This window comes from Mizuhopecten yessoensis, unplaced genomic scaffold (genome assembly GCF_002113885.1).
Source record: "Mizuhopecten yessoensis strain PY_sf001 unplaced genomic scaffold, ASM211388v2 scaffold716341, whole genome shotgun sequence".
NCBI lineage: Eukaryota > Metazoa > Mollusca > Bivalvia > Pectinida > Pectinidae > Mizuhopecten > Mizuhopecten yessoensis.
Window position 1 is genome coordinate 828,388 of NW_018480068.1, and position 17,888 is coordinate 846,275.

The window sequence follows — 17,888 nt, forward strand, 5'->3', positions numbered from 1 at the left end:
AATATATTTGACCCCTGTGACCTTGAATATAAGTGAAGGTCATTCATTTGAGGAAAAAAGGTAGCCATTCATACATACATGTTATATTTTTTTACCGGACAAATTTCATCACCCTGGGCCTTTTGGTCAGTATTCAGAAGCTGTTTGAAAGCTTTTGGTTATTCAGAAGAAGTTGTTTAAAAGTAAAAAGTTGACGCCAGACGAACGCGGCACAATGGCATAAGCTCATTTCCCCCTTTGAGCCAGCGAGCTAAAAAGTAAACTAATCGTTTCAATCTTTAATTTCTTCTCATTTATTAATTAGCATTCCTGATACTCTGTAATAATAATGAGCATCTGTATATTTAATGTGTTAATATGGTTCAGTTATGTTTTTTTTGTTCTATCCAGTTCAATTATTTATTCTTTCTACTTTTTAATTTGTGCTACTTTTTCTGTTGCACTCTTCAACACTTCTGCATCGGCCCCAAGAACAAGTAGGCCTGTGCTGGTAGGGGAGAGATTGAAATCTGATCCAGTTTTTGTATGTTTTGTCCTCCTTTTCCAATGATACCTCTATATATTCTATTATGAATGTCAACATCCTCATCTGTAAACAATTTTCTATATGCAGGTTCTTATTCTTTGTACTTCTTGTGTCACTTTTTCTGTTGCACTCTTCAACACTTCAGCATCTGTCACATAAACAAGTAGGCCTTTGCTGAAGGGGTCGAGATGAAAATCTAATCCAGTTTCCAATCTCAATCTTTGTATGTTTTGTCCTCCTTTTCCAATGATACTTTTATATATTCTATTATGAATGTCAACATCCTCATCTATAAACACTTTTTCTATGCAGGTTCTTATTCTTTGTACCTCTTGTGTTACTTTTTCTGCTGCACTCTTCAACACTTCAGCATCTGTCACATAAACAAGTAGGCCTGTGCTGAAGGGGTCGAGATCAAAATCTAATCCAGTTTCCAATCTCAATCTTTGTATGTTTTGCCCTCTTTTTCCAATGATACCTTTATATATTCTTTTATGAATGTCAACATCCTCATCTGTAAACAATTTTTCTATGCAGGTTTTCATACGTTGTACTTCTTGTGTTACTTTTTCTGTTGCACTCTTCAACACTTCAGCATCTGTCGCATGAACAAGTAGGTCTGTGCTGGTAGAGGAGAGATGAAAATCTAATCCAGTTTCCAATCTCAATCTTTGTATGTTTTGTCCTTCTTTTCCAAGGATACATCTATATATTCCATAACTAATGACAACATCCTCATCTACAAAAACTTTTTCGATGCGGTTTCTTATTCTTTTCACTTCTTGTGTTACTTTTTCTGTTGCACTCTTCAACACTTCTGCATCGGCCCCAAGAACAAGAAGACTTAGATCTCGATTTGTTTTAGTATCAAGGTCAAAATCTAACCCAGTTCTCAATCGCAAATTTTTAATGTTCTGTCCACTTCTTCCGTTGAGAACTATACAAATTAGTCGATGGATATCAGCATCCGAATCTGTTAACACTTTAGCAGCGAGCTTTCCTTGCTCTACTGTCGCTACGGGTGTGGTAGAGTAGTTGAGCCTGCCGACAATGCTTACTAGGCGCTGAATTCCTTTCCCCTCCCTTGTCAGAGAGGAACACGGGCTTGATCCACTGAATTTGAATCCTAGGTCTCGGAACAAATATGTTGCATTGTTTATTGAACCACAACTTGCGAGTCCAGAATTAAGAAGCCGGTAAGCTGATCGTGCTCTAACCAAACAACCTGCCATTTTGTTTTTTGGGTGCGACTAATGACCGAAACAGGAACCATAAATCGATATCGCATGCCAGTATCCTACACGGTCAGGGACAGCCCCGTAGCGATGTATGGACAGTCCGCAATCGGGAACCGACGACTGTGCCGATTGGGACAGTCCGCTAACGGCGATGCATGCCTCTGCATCTGCTATTTTGTCACTGCAACAGTATAACGTAGAGTCAGGATGACAAACGAATAGAGACTAATTCATATACTGAGAACAAATATTGGAGAATAAGTTAATAATGGTAAGGTAATGATAAGATTCTCCTGTTTTGTCTCTGTTTAATAAATAAATCACATATTTTTATCTTTGTTAATTGTTTTTGTATACATGTGTGCAGTCTGAATTTCAAAGTCAGATTTTTGTTATTAACTGTTACATGTTAGTAGTGTGGCCACATATCCACTTTGATAATTTTTTTAGCGAATATGAAGTTTAATATTGAACATGAGTTAATGATTTATTTTAAAAATTAGAAGATAATGAGCAAGACTCTTGGAGATATTATTTACAGGTTTGATGGTGGAGGTTATTTTCCTAATTGCATGTCTATGTGCTGTGGGTGTAATTTAACTTGGTCATATCACAGGCGCTTTGGATTTTAGCTCAGGTATTAAATACCAGATACAAGCGCCTGTGCTAGAACACAAGACATTTTAACATCTCTTAAACGCTAAGGATATTGCTGTTTAAAGTTTTAAATCTTTAAACCCACGATGACCTTTTACTCTGGCTAGCACTAAAGTTGACATTATACCTCATTACTGTCTATATAACATACCCAAGTAACACGACTCTAGACCAAATGCTTCTTAGGATATCGTTATTTTTAAAGTTTTTAACATATTTGACTCATGTGACCTTGAAAGTAGGTAAAGGTCATTTTCATTCTCAAACTTAGTCTGACCCTATCCCAGGAAGTCAAGGTCATTTTAATTCTCAAACTTTGTCAGGCACCTACCAACAAAGCTTTCAGCCAAATATCATGACTCTAGGCCTGTTCGTTCTTCAAAGAAGTTGTTTAAAGGAAAAGTTGACGGAAGACGGTCGCCGCACCATGACATAAGCTCACTTGCCTTTGGGGCAGGTGAGCTAATAAAAAAAACCTATTATAGCCCTTCATCCAAGTATGTTACTAGCCAAATTGATATTTTGGCATTTTGATTATTCATCAGAAGATATTATTTAAAAAAATATATATTTGACATCAGTTTCGTAGAAAATGACGAAAGGGTATTCCGAATGCCCAACGGTCCACCTTACCATTAAGTTCAAGCATGTTATATTTTTTAAAGATTCCCATTTGAAAAGTTATCGATAAGCAAAGCTTTAAAAACATTTTTTGTTATTTCCTTGTAAATGTGTAATAGGAATCTCGTTAAAGTAATTTTGATTTACCAGTACAGCATACCATTCAATAACACATGTTCAATGTAAAAAATATTTTAGCTCTTTTTCTGTTTAAATATCTTGCACACTTGAGACCTGTGTCGCAGGTAAAATTCACTTTAAAACAGTACAACTGCCGATAAACATTTGCAAATCTGAAAAAAACCCTGAAGAGTTATATCCCCTAATGATAATTGAATACAGCTTAACATTTCAATAAAAAGAAAAAATCTGATGCGACACAGTCAAACAGCAATATTTCGGAGTCGTTGCAGACTTATAACATAGAAATACATGGATTTGGGACCAAAAATATAAAGTTTGAGATAAATGAAGTATTTAGTATACAAGAGCTGGTGGTGATGTCGTTTGACTTTAAATATTAGACGGTCACCATAGGTAACTATTACCTGTCACAGACATGTAGATCCAGGTTTTCTGTAGGGGACTGACAACACAGAACACTATCTGTAACCTTATTCCACTAGAAGTATGTAAAGGGAGGGTCATTTCTGGAAAAAAATACCATTGACAGGGGATGGGTCTCAGAACACTAGAACACAACACTTCCCGAGTCCATTCCCGTTTCCATTTGCCAGTTATCTCCCTTTAATCACATCTCGATTTAGGGGCCTGTTCGTTTCTGCAGAATAATCGGATTTTCTGTTTTTAAATTAAACAATTTCGGGTATAAATATGTATGTAAGCCTTGCAAGGCTTTGTCATGGCTCGCCTGAAAGCAGAATCAGATTACTGGGTCCGACCTTATTTCATAAACGAACAACTCTGGTACACCGTTTGGATCATTTTTACCAAATAAAATTAGTAAGAAAAAGTGCAATTTGATTAGATATATAAATGAAATAAAAAAAACAACAGTGTATAGATGTGAGTTCATGGGTTTAATGCTGGCGTAAGTAAATGTTAAAAAGTGAATACAAAATATATGTCATGGCGTCCAATTTCATGTGTTTGAATAAATTGTCATTAAAAAATAAGTTTGATTGAAAACAGAAGTGAACCGATGCTTATTGTGAAGTGTTCCCTATATTACTGTGAAGTTGTGTTCGTGGTAGCTTACTCTTCACACTTGTATACTTACTACTTATAATAGGGGAAATAATTATGTATAAAATATCCATAAGTTATACATGTCATTTATGATTTATTTATTAAATTTGTAATACATTTATTCCGTTTTGTAGTTTATTTTTGTATCCAAGTAACCATGTGGTAGTTGTCTTTACCTTGTTCTTTTAGGGAAACTGTTGTTAGTGGTAAAAATAAAAAATAAAATAAAAAAAAGTATTATTAGAGATTAGAGAAGACATTTCATTATAAATGTTACCAGTCCAGGCATAGTTCGACTGCTTAAATGTTCTGGTATCGAGTAATGTTCTTGTTCCAGCTATTTGGAATGGCTCCCATCATGATGGTATTCACACTAGAGACTAGTAGGGGGTGTTCAGATTCTGTATGTATTTAAACCTGAATTGGTGAAGTGAAGATATTGGGATATAAGTTAATGTGAAAATAACTGCAATGGCAAGATTTAAATTTGATCTCTCAATATATGGTGATATCTCAGAGGTCTTCATGACATAGAAAAACGGGTAAGCTCTGGCCCTATGGGCTACTTAACTGGATAATTGGATAAACTCTGGTTCTGTAGACCAAACTGGAGGACACTGGTATATATAAGTTCTGGCCATACAGGCTACTAAACTGGGTAACGGGATAAACTCTGGTTCTGTAGACCAAACTGGAGGACACTGGTATATATAAGTTCTGGCCATATGGGCTACTAAACTGGATACTTGGATAAACTCTGGTTCTGTAGAGCAAACTGGAGGACACTGGGACATATCAGTTCTGGCTCTATGGGCTACTTAACTGGACAACAGGATAAGCTCAGATTCTGTTGGTCACTAGAATAAAGTATGATTCTATGGACACTTGAATACGCTTTGGTTTATTGGTCATTGGAATAAGCTATGGACACTGGAATAAACTCAGACTCTATATGGGCCACTGGAATAAGATTTACTTCTATCGGCCATTAGGTTAGACACTGGGATGATCTTCAACGCTATGAGCCACTAGGTTCTGACACTAAGTAAGCTCCTTTTATGGGCCACTCGGCTTGGAAAATGTACCATGATGAAAGAGTGCAATAGGGAAATACTGTCAATAAAAGACACGGTCATATTTAACCCTGTTACAGGGTGTGTTGTGCATTAATTAGCATGCAGTTTGTTAGAAGAAGATAGAAAAGGTAGGAAACACCCTTAGGAATTCCGAAAATATATGGTAACGGGCAACTACTTGTAATTTATTTTATCCTTGTCCCTTCCTGTGGAATCACAGTCCTGGGTGGTATTGTTGTTATACAAAATTACCTATGTATCTTCTAATTAAGGAAAATATAAAAAGACTGCAAAGTAATTCTGTAATCCTTCCAGCAACTCATGGTGTATGACCGTTATAACATTTCCATAAATACGCCATTCATTATTGATCACAACGTAAAACTGACTGCAATGTATGCGGATTCTCAGTAACACCAGAATGTTTAGATACCAGAATGTCAAAGTTATATTTAAGATTCAAGAGTGTCATCTCATTCAAATTTATTTCGATCATAATATCCTGCATTTTTGCGTCGCGCATAAAATGCACTTCTGTAGTGATTACAACCTGAAGAAATCTGGCCCCTGCTGTCTGCTGATAACCTGTGTCACAGAGAAAAGGGTTGTTGATCAACCTGATGTTCGGTTGTCGCTCGTATTTACTGTTTTAACGTGATCGAGTGTCCAGAAATTATATCTCCATGCAGTGTCCTGCAAACAGATCTCGGTCCCTGTGCAGTGTACATAAGTAACCCCACTAGGCAGAACACAGTAGCCAAATTGAAAAAGAATTAACGGGAAAGTGTCTCTCATCAATAAACAAAATATATAAGAACACAAGAGTTGGCTAAATTGATTTCAGTTACTTATTATATCAACCCGTTGCAACTTCAGATTGTACAAGGAAAAAATAAAACATGTGCTATTTTTCTTATCCCTGCTGTAGTTTAATTAGATAGTGTGTACAGATCTAGTTAGCGTTCTTATTGTTAATTAGTTATCTACTAATCAGTTTTATATTTATTTATTTGTAAGTTGTCTACTGTCGGTGAAGGAAACCTAGCTTTGAATGTGAATTTATATGTTTATACATAATTCAATTATGTCATTATATAATGTCAATTCAATTCACTTCAAGTTTATTCCGGGGGCCTTACTACCCATAGGTATACATAAATATAATACATGATATTACATTTATATTTGGAGAGTGATCTCTCATGACATGCATACAGAACACAGAAAGTAGCATATACATGTCTGTATAAGATACACAACATACTGACAGAGACGGGAGGTAACTCCTCGGCAATGTTGTCTTGATTGCGATTACATAAATACTGAGTCAATCTACCAATTATTACTAAGTTTAATGAATAGATATTGTGCACCATTAGCAATAATACTTGTATTATACAGACAGACACACACAGACAGACAGACAGACAGACAGACACACATACACACACACACACACACACACAGAGAGAGAGAGAAGTATAAGTAATACTTACTTTTCAGTGAAGGCATGCTTTTCTTTGCATTCGAAATAATACATGAAATACATATGAAAGGTATTTAACGATAACATTCGCTTTTAGCCAAAGTATGTTTTTTTTTCTTAACGGCAAAATGCTAACGTATACATGGTTACAAACATACCTATTGCATACGTATTTGGAGAGTAATAATGTCAGTAATAATTAAGATGTAGTTTTATTAGTTGCTATATAAACTTAGTTTGTGACTTTCTCTCTAAATCCATTGTACCGAGAATTCAGCTTGCTAGAGTACACAACTGTTACGCGCAACTTAAATATGATTGACACTGGGACAATTTTGGCAATATATATACGTACAACTGCTAAATATTTTACATAACCTCTTTTCCAGAGAAAATGAGACAACATTGGTATATATATTTTGAAATCCTCGACATCGCCTGTATTTCACAGATCAGGAAAAATATTACAATTAATGCATCAGCTAAACTATATATATATATATATATGTTATCAATCTACTTACAACTTTGATGTTTTAGTTACTTATTATATTAACATGTACCTAGAAAAATCGTGAATTATCTTATTAATAAAAAATTGAAAACTCATATATCTTAATTCACTGCAGTGAAAATTAACGAAATGTTACGTCTTCCCATTTAAACTTGTTGCTTTTAGTATTAACCAACTGTGGTAATATCGCGGTATTCCACCATACTCGTGAAAGATATGATGATATTGCGTTAAACCGAAAATTATCAAATATCCTATATATAAACAAAACGGTGATGTCACAATAGGGTTTTTGGTTTTAGTTCGGAAACATTCATGAACAAATACAAATAATCTTCACAATAATACATGGGTCACTGGTCTTCAATATATATAAATTTGATAAAAACCAGGATTTTTGGAGATTTTCTGATATAAAAATGTGTCATTTATGCTACTTATGCAAATTTTCAAATTAATCTTCAATTATTGATTACTTGTATCTTTGATCAGAACAAAAAAATGAATGACGCGGTTAGCAGGTTGTCAAATGACAACAACGAGGCAAATAACACGATATACTGCCGACTATACCGGTCGTTCTTTCATATGGCGCTATTTTGGAATTATGTGTTTCTCTCACCTGATGTAAATGCGATTGTATAATTCAGTAAAGCGAGTGACTATAAACTAATGACATTTGTGTCAAGGCGACTGTTCAGTCTTTCATTTTCCAGAGAAATATTTACGTTTAATCCTTAGAAATATACATAAAAAGCCGTTTTTAAAATGATTTAGTGCAAATTATGACGAAGTAGTGCTCGGAAAATGCGTTAAAAATATATTTTCAAAAATATTTTGGCACTTTTGATGATACATTAATAAAATATAAATTATGGCTTTCAACATACAAAAAAGAAAACCGAAACAAGTGCTGAAATAATACTGAAATTAAGTTTTAAACTTGAAGTAAAAAAACACATAACAAGCTCAGATAGTTTATCGAGCACCGAGGCGAGGGGTGTCTTCGATGAGGTGCGAGCAAATACGATATATACCGAAAAATCAAATTTTTGATCATTCTCGAGTTTACTTCGGTACACGCAAGACACAACGCTCATAACCATGTCTGCCGTCGCTGCTTCCCCAGCCAAGAAGGCTACAAAGAAGGCCAGTAAGCCAAAGGTTGCACCAGCACATCCTACCTACGCTGCCATGATCGCTGCTGCAATCGGCTCTTTGAAGGAGAAGAGCGGTTCGTCCAAAAAGAAGATTGTAGATTACATCACAGCTAACTACAAAGTCGGGAATGAAGCCAACAAGATCAACTCCAGAGTGAAGCTTGCGCTGAAGAGTTCTGTTACCAAGGGAACCATTAAGCAGGTCAAGGGGACTGGAGCATCTGGATCATTCAAGCTTGGAGAGAAGCCCAAAGCTGCCAAGAAACCAAAGGCAGCTAAGAAACCAGCAGCAAAGAAGGTGAAGAAACCCACGAAGGCTGCTGCAACCAAGCCAAAGAAGGCTGCTGCCAAGAAGACCAAGTCACCAAAGAAAGCAGCCAAGAAACCGGCAGCCAAGAAGCCAGCAGCTGACAAGCCAAAGAAGGTTAAGACTCCAAAGAAGGCTGCTGCCAAGAAACCAGCTAAGAAGCCTGCAGCTAAGAAAGCCCCCGCTAAGAAGTAGATGGCCGTTTTTTCATGCCTTGTCTATTATCACTATAACAGCCCTTTTAAGGGCTACCCACGTTTCTCAAAAAGGGTCTAGATGACGCCTCGAATTTACGCATATGTTGTATGAATTATATTTCCTTGTCGTGTAGTCACCTTTGCAAAAATTGGCTTAAATCCCTCTGGTAAGTGATCGCTTTGTCACCAGTATGGTGTTGTGTTTTATTAACTATATATAGACTGCTGGTGTTAGCATGAGAGGAAGGGGGCGGGCGGGCTTTTGGAACCGTGCTAATCCTCTAGTGATAAGATGCATAGGATTTTTTTTCTTTTTTTCCCGACGATCATATCTGCTACTAGTCCGAATTATTCTGACGTTTTATCGACTTTTTTATATCTATCTGTCGTCGGTTAATCGACGACAGACTTGATATAAAAAAAGTCGATAGACTTTATATACAAAATGGTCGATAAAACGTCACAATAATTCGGACTACTCTGCTACCTCACCATTGAAATAAACTAATTTGTATTTTAGGGGAGACTTGGTGAGGGATATAATTGATTTCCTTATATTTTTCCAACGCGTGGCTAGCTTACAAATCTATTTATTTCAAATTATTGACTGATATTCAATTACCAACAGCATGCTCCAAATCAACACAGGAAAATATGTACAGAAAATAAATCGTCTGTCTGATTTCCTACAACGATGGCATTGCCAGTGAATTGTTAAGCTGTTGAATACAAAATCATTGGAAGACTAGTCAAACCATACCTTCCTTAATTGTGATATTTATCTGTACTTGTTTATTATCGCTGATCTATTTATCTGTACTTGTTTATTATCGCTGATCATCTTTTATCTGCATTATATGGCGATAATATCACTGAAATGTGTATTTTATTTTTCTAAATGTAACAGGGGCCTTTCCGGCAAGTTTTTTTAAACAGAACAGAACTTAATTGAGCACTCAGATCGATACAAACGATACATGGCTAATATACATACTAAACAATAGACAGCAATGGAATAGGTAAGTTAGCATGGAGACTGAAATGTTTGCATAACACATTTCAGAAAGTTACAAAGGTTTTTCAACAATTTCATATTAGTCGTGCAAAATAGTTCATGGTATTTGATAGTATTTAGAAACCGGAAATACTATCTGGGAATATTATAACGTCTCCCAGTACGAAAACAGCTATATTCAAATACATATTGGTATTCATCACCAATAACTTGTTGATCACAAAGTAAACATATACGTTCATTCCTAGGAACATTTCCCCATCTACCAACTAGAACAGGAAGTCGGTGGTTACATGTTCGAAAACTTATGCGAGTGTTTCTTCAATTTTTCGGTAAGATGAAAATAAAGGGTTCTAGCTTTATTTCATTTTTAAACATTCTATAACATAATTTTACCAGAATGATAGACCGTATCATACCATAGTTGAAAATACTGACTATTGAGTCTTTCTAAAATAATCTGAGGTAGGTTCTTATAATACTGGTTGTTGATGTTTTGTGACAACCATACGTAGCTGAAGCCAGTCTCATTGACAATATTTTCAACAAAAGTTAAGCATTTATGGGTATGAGAACCACTTATCGGCAAATAGGGCTTTATACATACGGTAAGATATTGTTTTTTGCTTACAATTTATTAATTTAAGTCAGAAACCTATAACACGGCTCTTAATACAAACTGCAAGAGGAAAACGTCCCAATTCACCATATAACATGTATAAAGGTGTACTCATTTTTAACATTAATAATACTTCGGAGAAAATCCGTATGTACTTTTTCAATAAGTGAGCAATTTTTAAAACCCCAAATCTCACAACCGTATAACAATATTGGTAAAATTGATTGATTAAAAAGTTTAATCTGACAATCAATTGGCAAATTTATATTGCGGATCCTTGATTTCAATAAATAAAAAACACCACAGCCTTAGTGGCCTGATCTTTTATATGCTTGTTTGCCAGTGAAAATGAACAGTTTTTAGAAAAAGTTAATTCAATATATTTATAACAATCGATAATCTCTAGAACATGATCAAATACACGAAAATTCGGGAACCTGCGGCATTTAGAACCAAAAATAATGACATTAGTTTTACTTGTGTAAACTAATAATTTCCACTGTACACAATCTGCATGTCGTTTGCATTTTCAGCAAAGATGACAGTACCATCAGCATATATTAAAATAGGTATTTTCAAAGATTCTGTTAAAATGTTATCACTTATAGCAACGCCATTACAATTTTGACCATGTAAGGTGGTCTCAAGGTCATTAACATAAATAGCAAACAGCAGAGGATATAGATTTCCCCCTTGTTATACACCAGATTGACAATAAAAATATTGCGATACATTACCATTATGTTTAACACTTGTATTTATATTTTGACACATTTGAAAAATAACATTAAAACATGTTCCTGATATTCCAGAATTTAGAAGCTGAGAGCAAAGTCCGGATCTCCATACATGGTCAAAAGCCTTACCGAAAACGATAAAAGTGCAAATCAGTTTTTACTTCGACTTCTTAAATGTGTAATGACAGAATATAAGGTATGTGAATGGTCTGTTACAGAGTAACCTTTTCTAAAACCGACCTGGGTTTCAGATAGAATATCGTTAGTTTCAATAAAAAATATTAATCGATTATTCAAATATTCAAATCAGTGGTGAATAATTTGCCCATACAGCTTAGTATGGTAATGTGTCTGTAATTTTCATGTAGACTAGGACCGCCGTTCTTTTTGTATATTGGTATGATAACTCCATTTGACCAGGCATCAGGTAGTATACCTGTATCAAAAACTTATTTAAAAAGTACGACATACAAAGTGAACAAAATATCAATTGATGACTTAATGTACTCATTTAGGATTTCATCTTGACCTGCTGATTTACAATTTTTGTGGAATTTAAACAGCACAACGAATTTACTTATCTCTTGTACAGTAATAGGAATATCAAGCAAATCATTGCTTATATTTGTAAAATCACACCGTACTATTTACATCCTATAGGTAATCATATAAGATATCCAAACCTGCAGTCCATTTATTAATTTTCAAATATCTTTCGGGTTTTTTACTCTGCATTCGAGGGATTTTTTGTTTGTTTTGGAATGACTTTTTGTGGTTGTTAAAATATTTGTAAACAATTTTACGGTAACTTTTACCTGCTGATAGCATATCGGCCTTACGCTTGGGTTTTTTGTTTACGTTGTATTTTTAGCGTGCTGCATTAAAAACATTTGGAGCACGTTTACAGTCGGGATCAAACCAGGGTTTATCTCCCTTGCGTGTAAATGACAAAGTTTGTCACAAACAAGCATCTTTAGAAAAAATTGAGAGGAGTTACCATACTTTACAAGTTCATTTATTATAGTAGAACAACAGTTTTAAACAGGTACCGCCAAGCCAATTCATTGTACAATATATGGGGTGTATTATTTCTCGGAACATTGTCACGTAAATAAATCAATTCGGCCACGATGTTAAGTCATAAACTTTCCTCCAACAAAACGGAGTAAATAGGTTTTTATGATTCTATAACAAATTCGTTAATAGCAACATCTGCTCCGTGACCTTTACGTTTTTTTCCTCCATTTTAAGCGCCAAGCTAAGCTACCATATGCCGTGATGCAGCGTCCGTCAGGCGGCTACTTTTGTAAAACGTGTTCCTCTCAGTAAACAATAGGAATAGGATGATGCATTTTGACCAATCGGATACTGGGATGAAGGACCACCAAGTTTGTTCATATGAGTGACCTTGACTGGAGTCAAATGTATTAAGTTATTTAAACATCTCAATAATCAAATGCCCCGGGTGATAATATCAGGTTAGTAGCATGCAAGGATAAAAGACTACCAGGTTTATTCAAATGAAATGACCCTGGCAAGGTCAATGGGGTCAAATGTTTAAAAAACAAATTCCAAATGCTTAGGGCGATAACAGATGTTGAAAAAAACACTTAAAGATAATTTCTATCATATTCTTCTAAATAACCAAAAGGCCAACCGTTATGATTATTGGCCAGTAAGGGGACAGTGGTAAAATATGTTGATTTCAAACAACTTCTTCTGAATAACTCAAACGTCCAGGGTAATGATATTTGGCCAGTGGTATGTTGGTATGTTAGGCTACTAAGTTTGTTCAAATGAATGACCTTCACCCACTTTCAATGTCTATGTAATAACCAAAAGGTACTGGGGTGGCGATGTTGGCCTGTATCTTAAATGAACTATTGTCGTATATTTCATATCCAGGAAACGATATGTAAACTCGTTCTCATGTTCGGGAAATAAAAGTTCATCAGTATGTTTGTATGGAATGTTGATCTAAAATAAAATATTGGTCACAATAAATTTTCCTTTGGGTCTCGATATACCTATACATGCGCATTTAAACTTACAGTCCGAATTCCGCGTTGGCTTTGTAGACATATCACATGTAAAATGATAATAGATTCTGAACATCAGTCTAAACTTTCATTATTCTATAGATACTTGTTAGCCCGGAAACTTATGAACCGATTTATTAATAAACAACGTGTTTAACGTATTTGTATCTAACAGTACGTGGGCTGAGCCATTTGCTCTGCTTTCCCTGCTGATCACTGTTGAATACCATTAATGTATTCACCCCAGGATCCCTACCGCCCCTATATGGAACTGACTTCCTTGCAGGGACGTTTGGTCTCCAACCCCCTGTTGTTACAAATACGTAGGACGGTATGTTTGTCGTTTGAGGAACCCACAGGTTAAATGTAAATTAAATCTGGGGAATTAATTATTAATTCGTCCTGGGTCCTTTCAGTGTAACAGTGGCTATTTGGTCTTTTTTTTATTATAAAACGCAAATGTTTAAACACTGGCTGTGTCAATTTTACCTGAATATAGCCAGATTATTTTGATTATATAATCGCTATGACATCTTCGTGTAGAGTATTCATATACAATAATTAATATCCAGAGACGTACACAAAACACGCAAACTCCAAAATTACCAAAACTATTTTGAAGTACTTAGGTATATGCTATTTGTCAACTCAAAACATTTGTGAACAAATGAGGTTTGTAACATAATTATTTAATCGCAACATTCTTAACAAAATGGTTCAGCGCGTATATTGAATCTTGTCTTTCACATTACGTAATCAATTTCAAGATATCACTGATTATAAAGCTGTGGTGTCGACTACCGTCGTTTCTGTCAATCAAACACCTCAAAATACCAGCCAATTACCTAGGGCCCGCGTGCTCATTCCGCCCACAAACATGACACGTGTCGATCATAATGTAACGGATATGCGCAAAGCCTTCAACCAGCATGCATTGTTCATGTTTGTCTGAGTTGCGAAGAGGAATGGACCGCCATTTTGCAAAGTTTTGCGGTTCTGCAATTCAAATATAGATCGAGCGATAGATGAAAACGACAAACAAATGGTAAGTTTTCAGGTAAGTAATGTTAGCCTCAACTAGGTGATATCACTTTGTTGTGGTGTATTCTCATTCATTAGGAGTTAATTGTAATGGCTCTGAAAGATGTTAATTTACGTTGTTTATTTGTAATTTTTACTTTATTTCGCTGGAAAAAGTTCATGATGGAATAGTTTTGTTTTTATCTCAGTGCTTTTGTACTTTTTATACAGTTACGGTTGTTTGAATAGTGATTGTCTAAATAACAGTATGGAAGCACTTGCCCATTATAAACACGTCTGCTGTTATCATTTATCCCGTTCTAAACGGTTGTAGTGGTTAGACCAGAGTTGTTGTTTTGTGAAATAGGGACAGCCCTAGAGATTTGGTGTTGTTTGCTGGCGAACCTTGAGAAAGACTTTCAAGGCCTGGTCCGCCAGGCGTTATCCCTGAAATATCCATTTTTAAAAAGCCGAAACGGTTGGTCTGCGTAAACGGAAATGCCATGGCTACGACTGTAAAATTCGTTTCTGAAATAACCTCGTAACATTTTAACTTACGCTGTTTACATCTAGTACCAAAATAGCAATAGTAATAAAAGTATGGTCCGTGAGCACTCTATTTGGAATAGTGTCATGCAAAACAATAAAACGTTCCAGTCCAATATTTTCTCGTGAAAACTGCTGCTGATGGCGCACTTGACTATTTCCAATAAAATAGTGATTGAAGACGGATAAAGCGTCGGTTTCCCATAGCTGGGCGGAAGCAGAATTGAGTCCTTGGATAGTAATAATGAACAATAAATGGAGATAATGGAGACCTGGGATAGTAATAACGTACAAGACATGGGAAAGCAATAACGTACAAAAGATAAAGATAATGGAACCTTATATAGTAATGATGCACAATAGATAGAGATAATGGAACCTTATATAGTAATGATGTACAATAGATAGAGATAATGGAACCTTATATAGTAATGATGTACAATAGATAGAGATAATGGAACCTTATATAGTAATGATGCACAATAGATAGAGATAATGGAACCATATATAGTAATGATGCACAATAGATGGAGTTAATGGAACCTTATATAGTAATGATGTACAATAGATAGAGATAATGGAACCTTATATAGTAATGATGTACAATAGATAGAGATAATGGAACCTTATATAGTAATGATGCACAATAGGTAGAAATAATGGAACCTTCTATAGTAATGATGTACAATAGATAGAGATAAGGGAACCTTCTATAGTATTGATGCACAATAGATAGAGATAATGGAACCTTATATAGTAATGATGCACAATAGACAGATATAATGGAACCTTATATAGTAATGATGTACAATAGATAGAGATAAGGGAACCTTATATAGTAATGATGTAAAATAGATAGAAATAAAGGAACCTTATATAGTAATTATGCACAATAGGTAGAAATAATGGAACCTTATATAGTAATGATGCACAATAGACAGATATAATGGAACCTTATATAGTTATGATGTACAATAGATAGAAATAATGGAACCTTCTATAGTAATGATGTACAATAGATAGAGATAATGAAACCTTATATAGTAATGATGCACAATAGATAGAGATAATGGAACCTCATATAGTAATGATGTACAATAGAATATAGTAATGATGCACAGTAGATCGAGATAATGGAACCTTATATAGAAATGATGTACAATAGATAGTAATAATGAAACCTTCTATAGCTATGATGCACAATAGATAGAAATAATGCAACCTTATATAGTAATGATTCACAATAGATAGAGATATTGGAGACCTTATATAGTAATGATTCACAATAGATAGAGATATGGAACCTTATATAGTAATGATGTACAAAGATAATGGAACCTTATATAGTAATGATGTACAATAGATAGAGATAATGGAGACCTTATATAGTAATGATGTACAATAGATAGAAATAATGAAACCTTCTATAGTAATGATGCACAATAGATAGAGATAATGAAACCTTATATAGGAATGATGTACAATAGATAGAAATAATGGAACCTTATATAGTAATGATGTACAATAGACAGATATAATGGAACCTTATATAGTAATGATGTACAATAGATAAAGATAATGGAATATATAGTAATGATGTACAATAGATAGAGATAATAGAACCTTATATAGTAATGATGTACAATAGATCGAGATAATGGAACCTTATATAGTAATGATGTACAATAGATAGAGATATTGGAGACCTTATATAGTAATGATGTACAATAGACAGAAATAATGAAACCTTCTATAGTAATGATGCACAATAGATAGAGATAATGAGACCTTATATAGGAATGATGTACAATAGATAGAAATAATGGAACCTTATATAGTAATGATGTACAATAGACAGAGATAATGGAACCTTATATAGTAATGATGTACAATAGACAGAGATAATGGAACCTTATATAGTAATGATGTACAATAGATAAAGATAATGGAACCTTATATAGTAATGATGCACAATAGGTAGAAATAATGGAACCTTATATAGTAATGATGCACAATAGGTAGAAATAATGGAACCTTATATAGTAATGATGCACAATAGACAGATATAATGGAACCTTATATAGTAATGATGTACAATAGATAAAGATAATGGAACCTTCTATAGTATTGATGCACAATAGATAGAGATAATGGAACCTTATATAGTAATGATGTACAATAGATAGAAATAATCAAACCTTCTATAGTAATGATGCACAATAGATAGAGATAATGGAACCTTATATAGTAATTATGTACAATAGATAAAGATAATGGAACCTTATAAAGTAATGATTCACAATAGATAGAGTTAATGGACCCTTATATAGTAATGATGCACAACAGTTAGAGAGAATAGAACCTTATATAGAAATAATGTACAATAGATAGAGATAATGGAACCTTATAAAGTAATGATGTACAATAGATAGAGTTAATAGAACCTTATATAGTAATGATGTACAATAGATCGAGATAATGGAACCTTATATAGTAATGATGTACAATAGATAAAGATAATGGAATATATAGTAATGATGTACAATAGATAGAGATAATAGAACCTTATATAGTAATGATGTACAATAGATCGAGATAATGGAACCTTATATAGTAATGATGTACAATAGATAGAGATAATGGAACCTTATATAGTAATTATGTACAATAGATAAAGATAATGGAACCTTATATAGAAATGATGTACAATAGATAGAGATAATGGAACCTTATATAGTAATGATGTACAATAGATAAAGATAATGGAACCTTATAAAGTAATGATGCACAATAGATAGAGTTAATGGACCCTTATATAGTAATGATGCACAACAGATAGAGATAATAGAACCTTATATAGTAATAATGTACAATAGATAGAGATAATGGAACCTTATATAGGAATGATTTACAATAGATAA

At 34.3% G+C, this 17,888-nt stretch overlaps 2 protein-coding genes across 3 annotated transcripts; one reads left to right on the forward strand and one right to left on the reverse strand.

Annotated features, from left to right (window-relative positions):
• Positions 1-281: 281 nt before the first annotated feature.
• LOC110443343 (vigilin-like) lies at positions 282-1,775 on the reverse strand. 2 transcript variants are annotated; one of them, XM_021487520.1, is made up of 2 exons: positions 948-1,775; positions 282-509 (listed from the first exon to the last, which is right to left on the reverse strand). In XM_021487520.1, exons 1-2 carry the CDS (start codon positions 1,756-1,758, stop codon positions 409-411), a joined length of 912 nt encoding a protein of 303 aa, XP_021343195.1. In that variant the 5' UTR covers positions 1,759-1,775; the 3' UTR covers positions 282-408. The 2 variants fall into 2 exon arrangements, with proteins under 2 accessions (XP_021343195.1, XP_021343194.1); XM_021487519.1 differs by having other exon boundaries at positions 282-507; positions 721-1,775.
• A 6,639-nt stretch (positions 1,776-8,414) lies between these two features.
• Positions 8,415-9,233, forward strand: LOC110443363 (histone H1-delta-like). Its single transcript, XM_021487545.1, has one exon. It carries the CDS (start codon positions 8,432-8,434, stop codon positions 8,987-8,989), a length of 558 nt encoding a protein of 185 aa, XP_021343220.1. The 5' UTR covers positions 8,415-8,431; the 3' UTR covers positions 8,990-9,233.
• The last annotated feature ends 8,655 nt before the right edge of the window (positions 9,234-17,888 follow it).

Bases quoted from the DNA above. Each gene is read 5' to 3' on its own strand.
- LOC110443343 (XM_021487519.1), bottom strand. From the start codon at position 1,758: ATGGCAGGTTGTTTGGTTAGAGCACGATCAGCTTACCGGCTTCTTAAT. The intron at 508-720 runs TTTCATCTCGAC...ACTGGATCAGAT, and splicing joins GATTGGAAACTGGATTAGAT to TTCAATCTCTCCCCTACCAG.
- LOC110443363 (XM_021487545.1), top strand. From the start codon at position 8,432: ATGTCTGCCGTCGCTGCTTCCCCAGCCAAGAAGGCTACAAAGAAGGCC.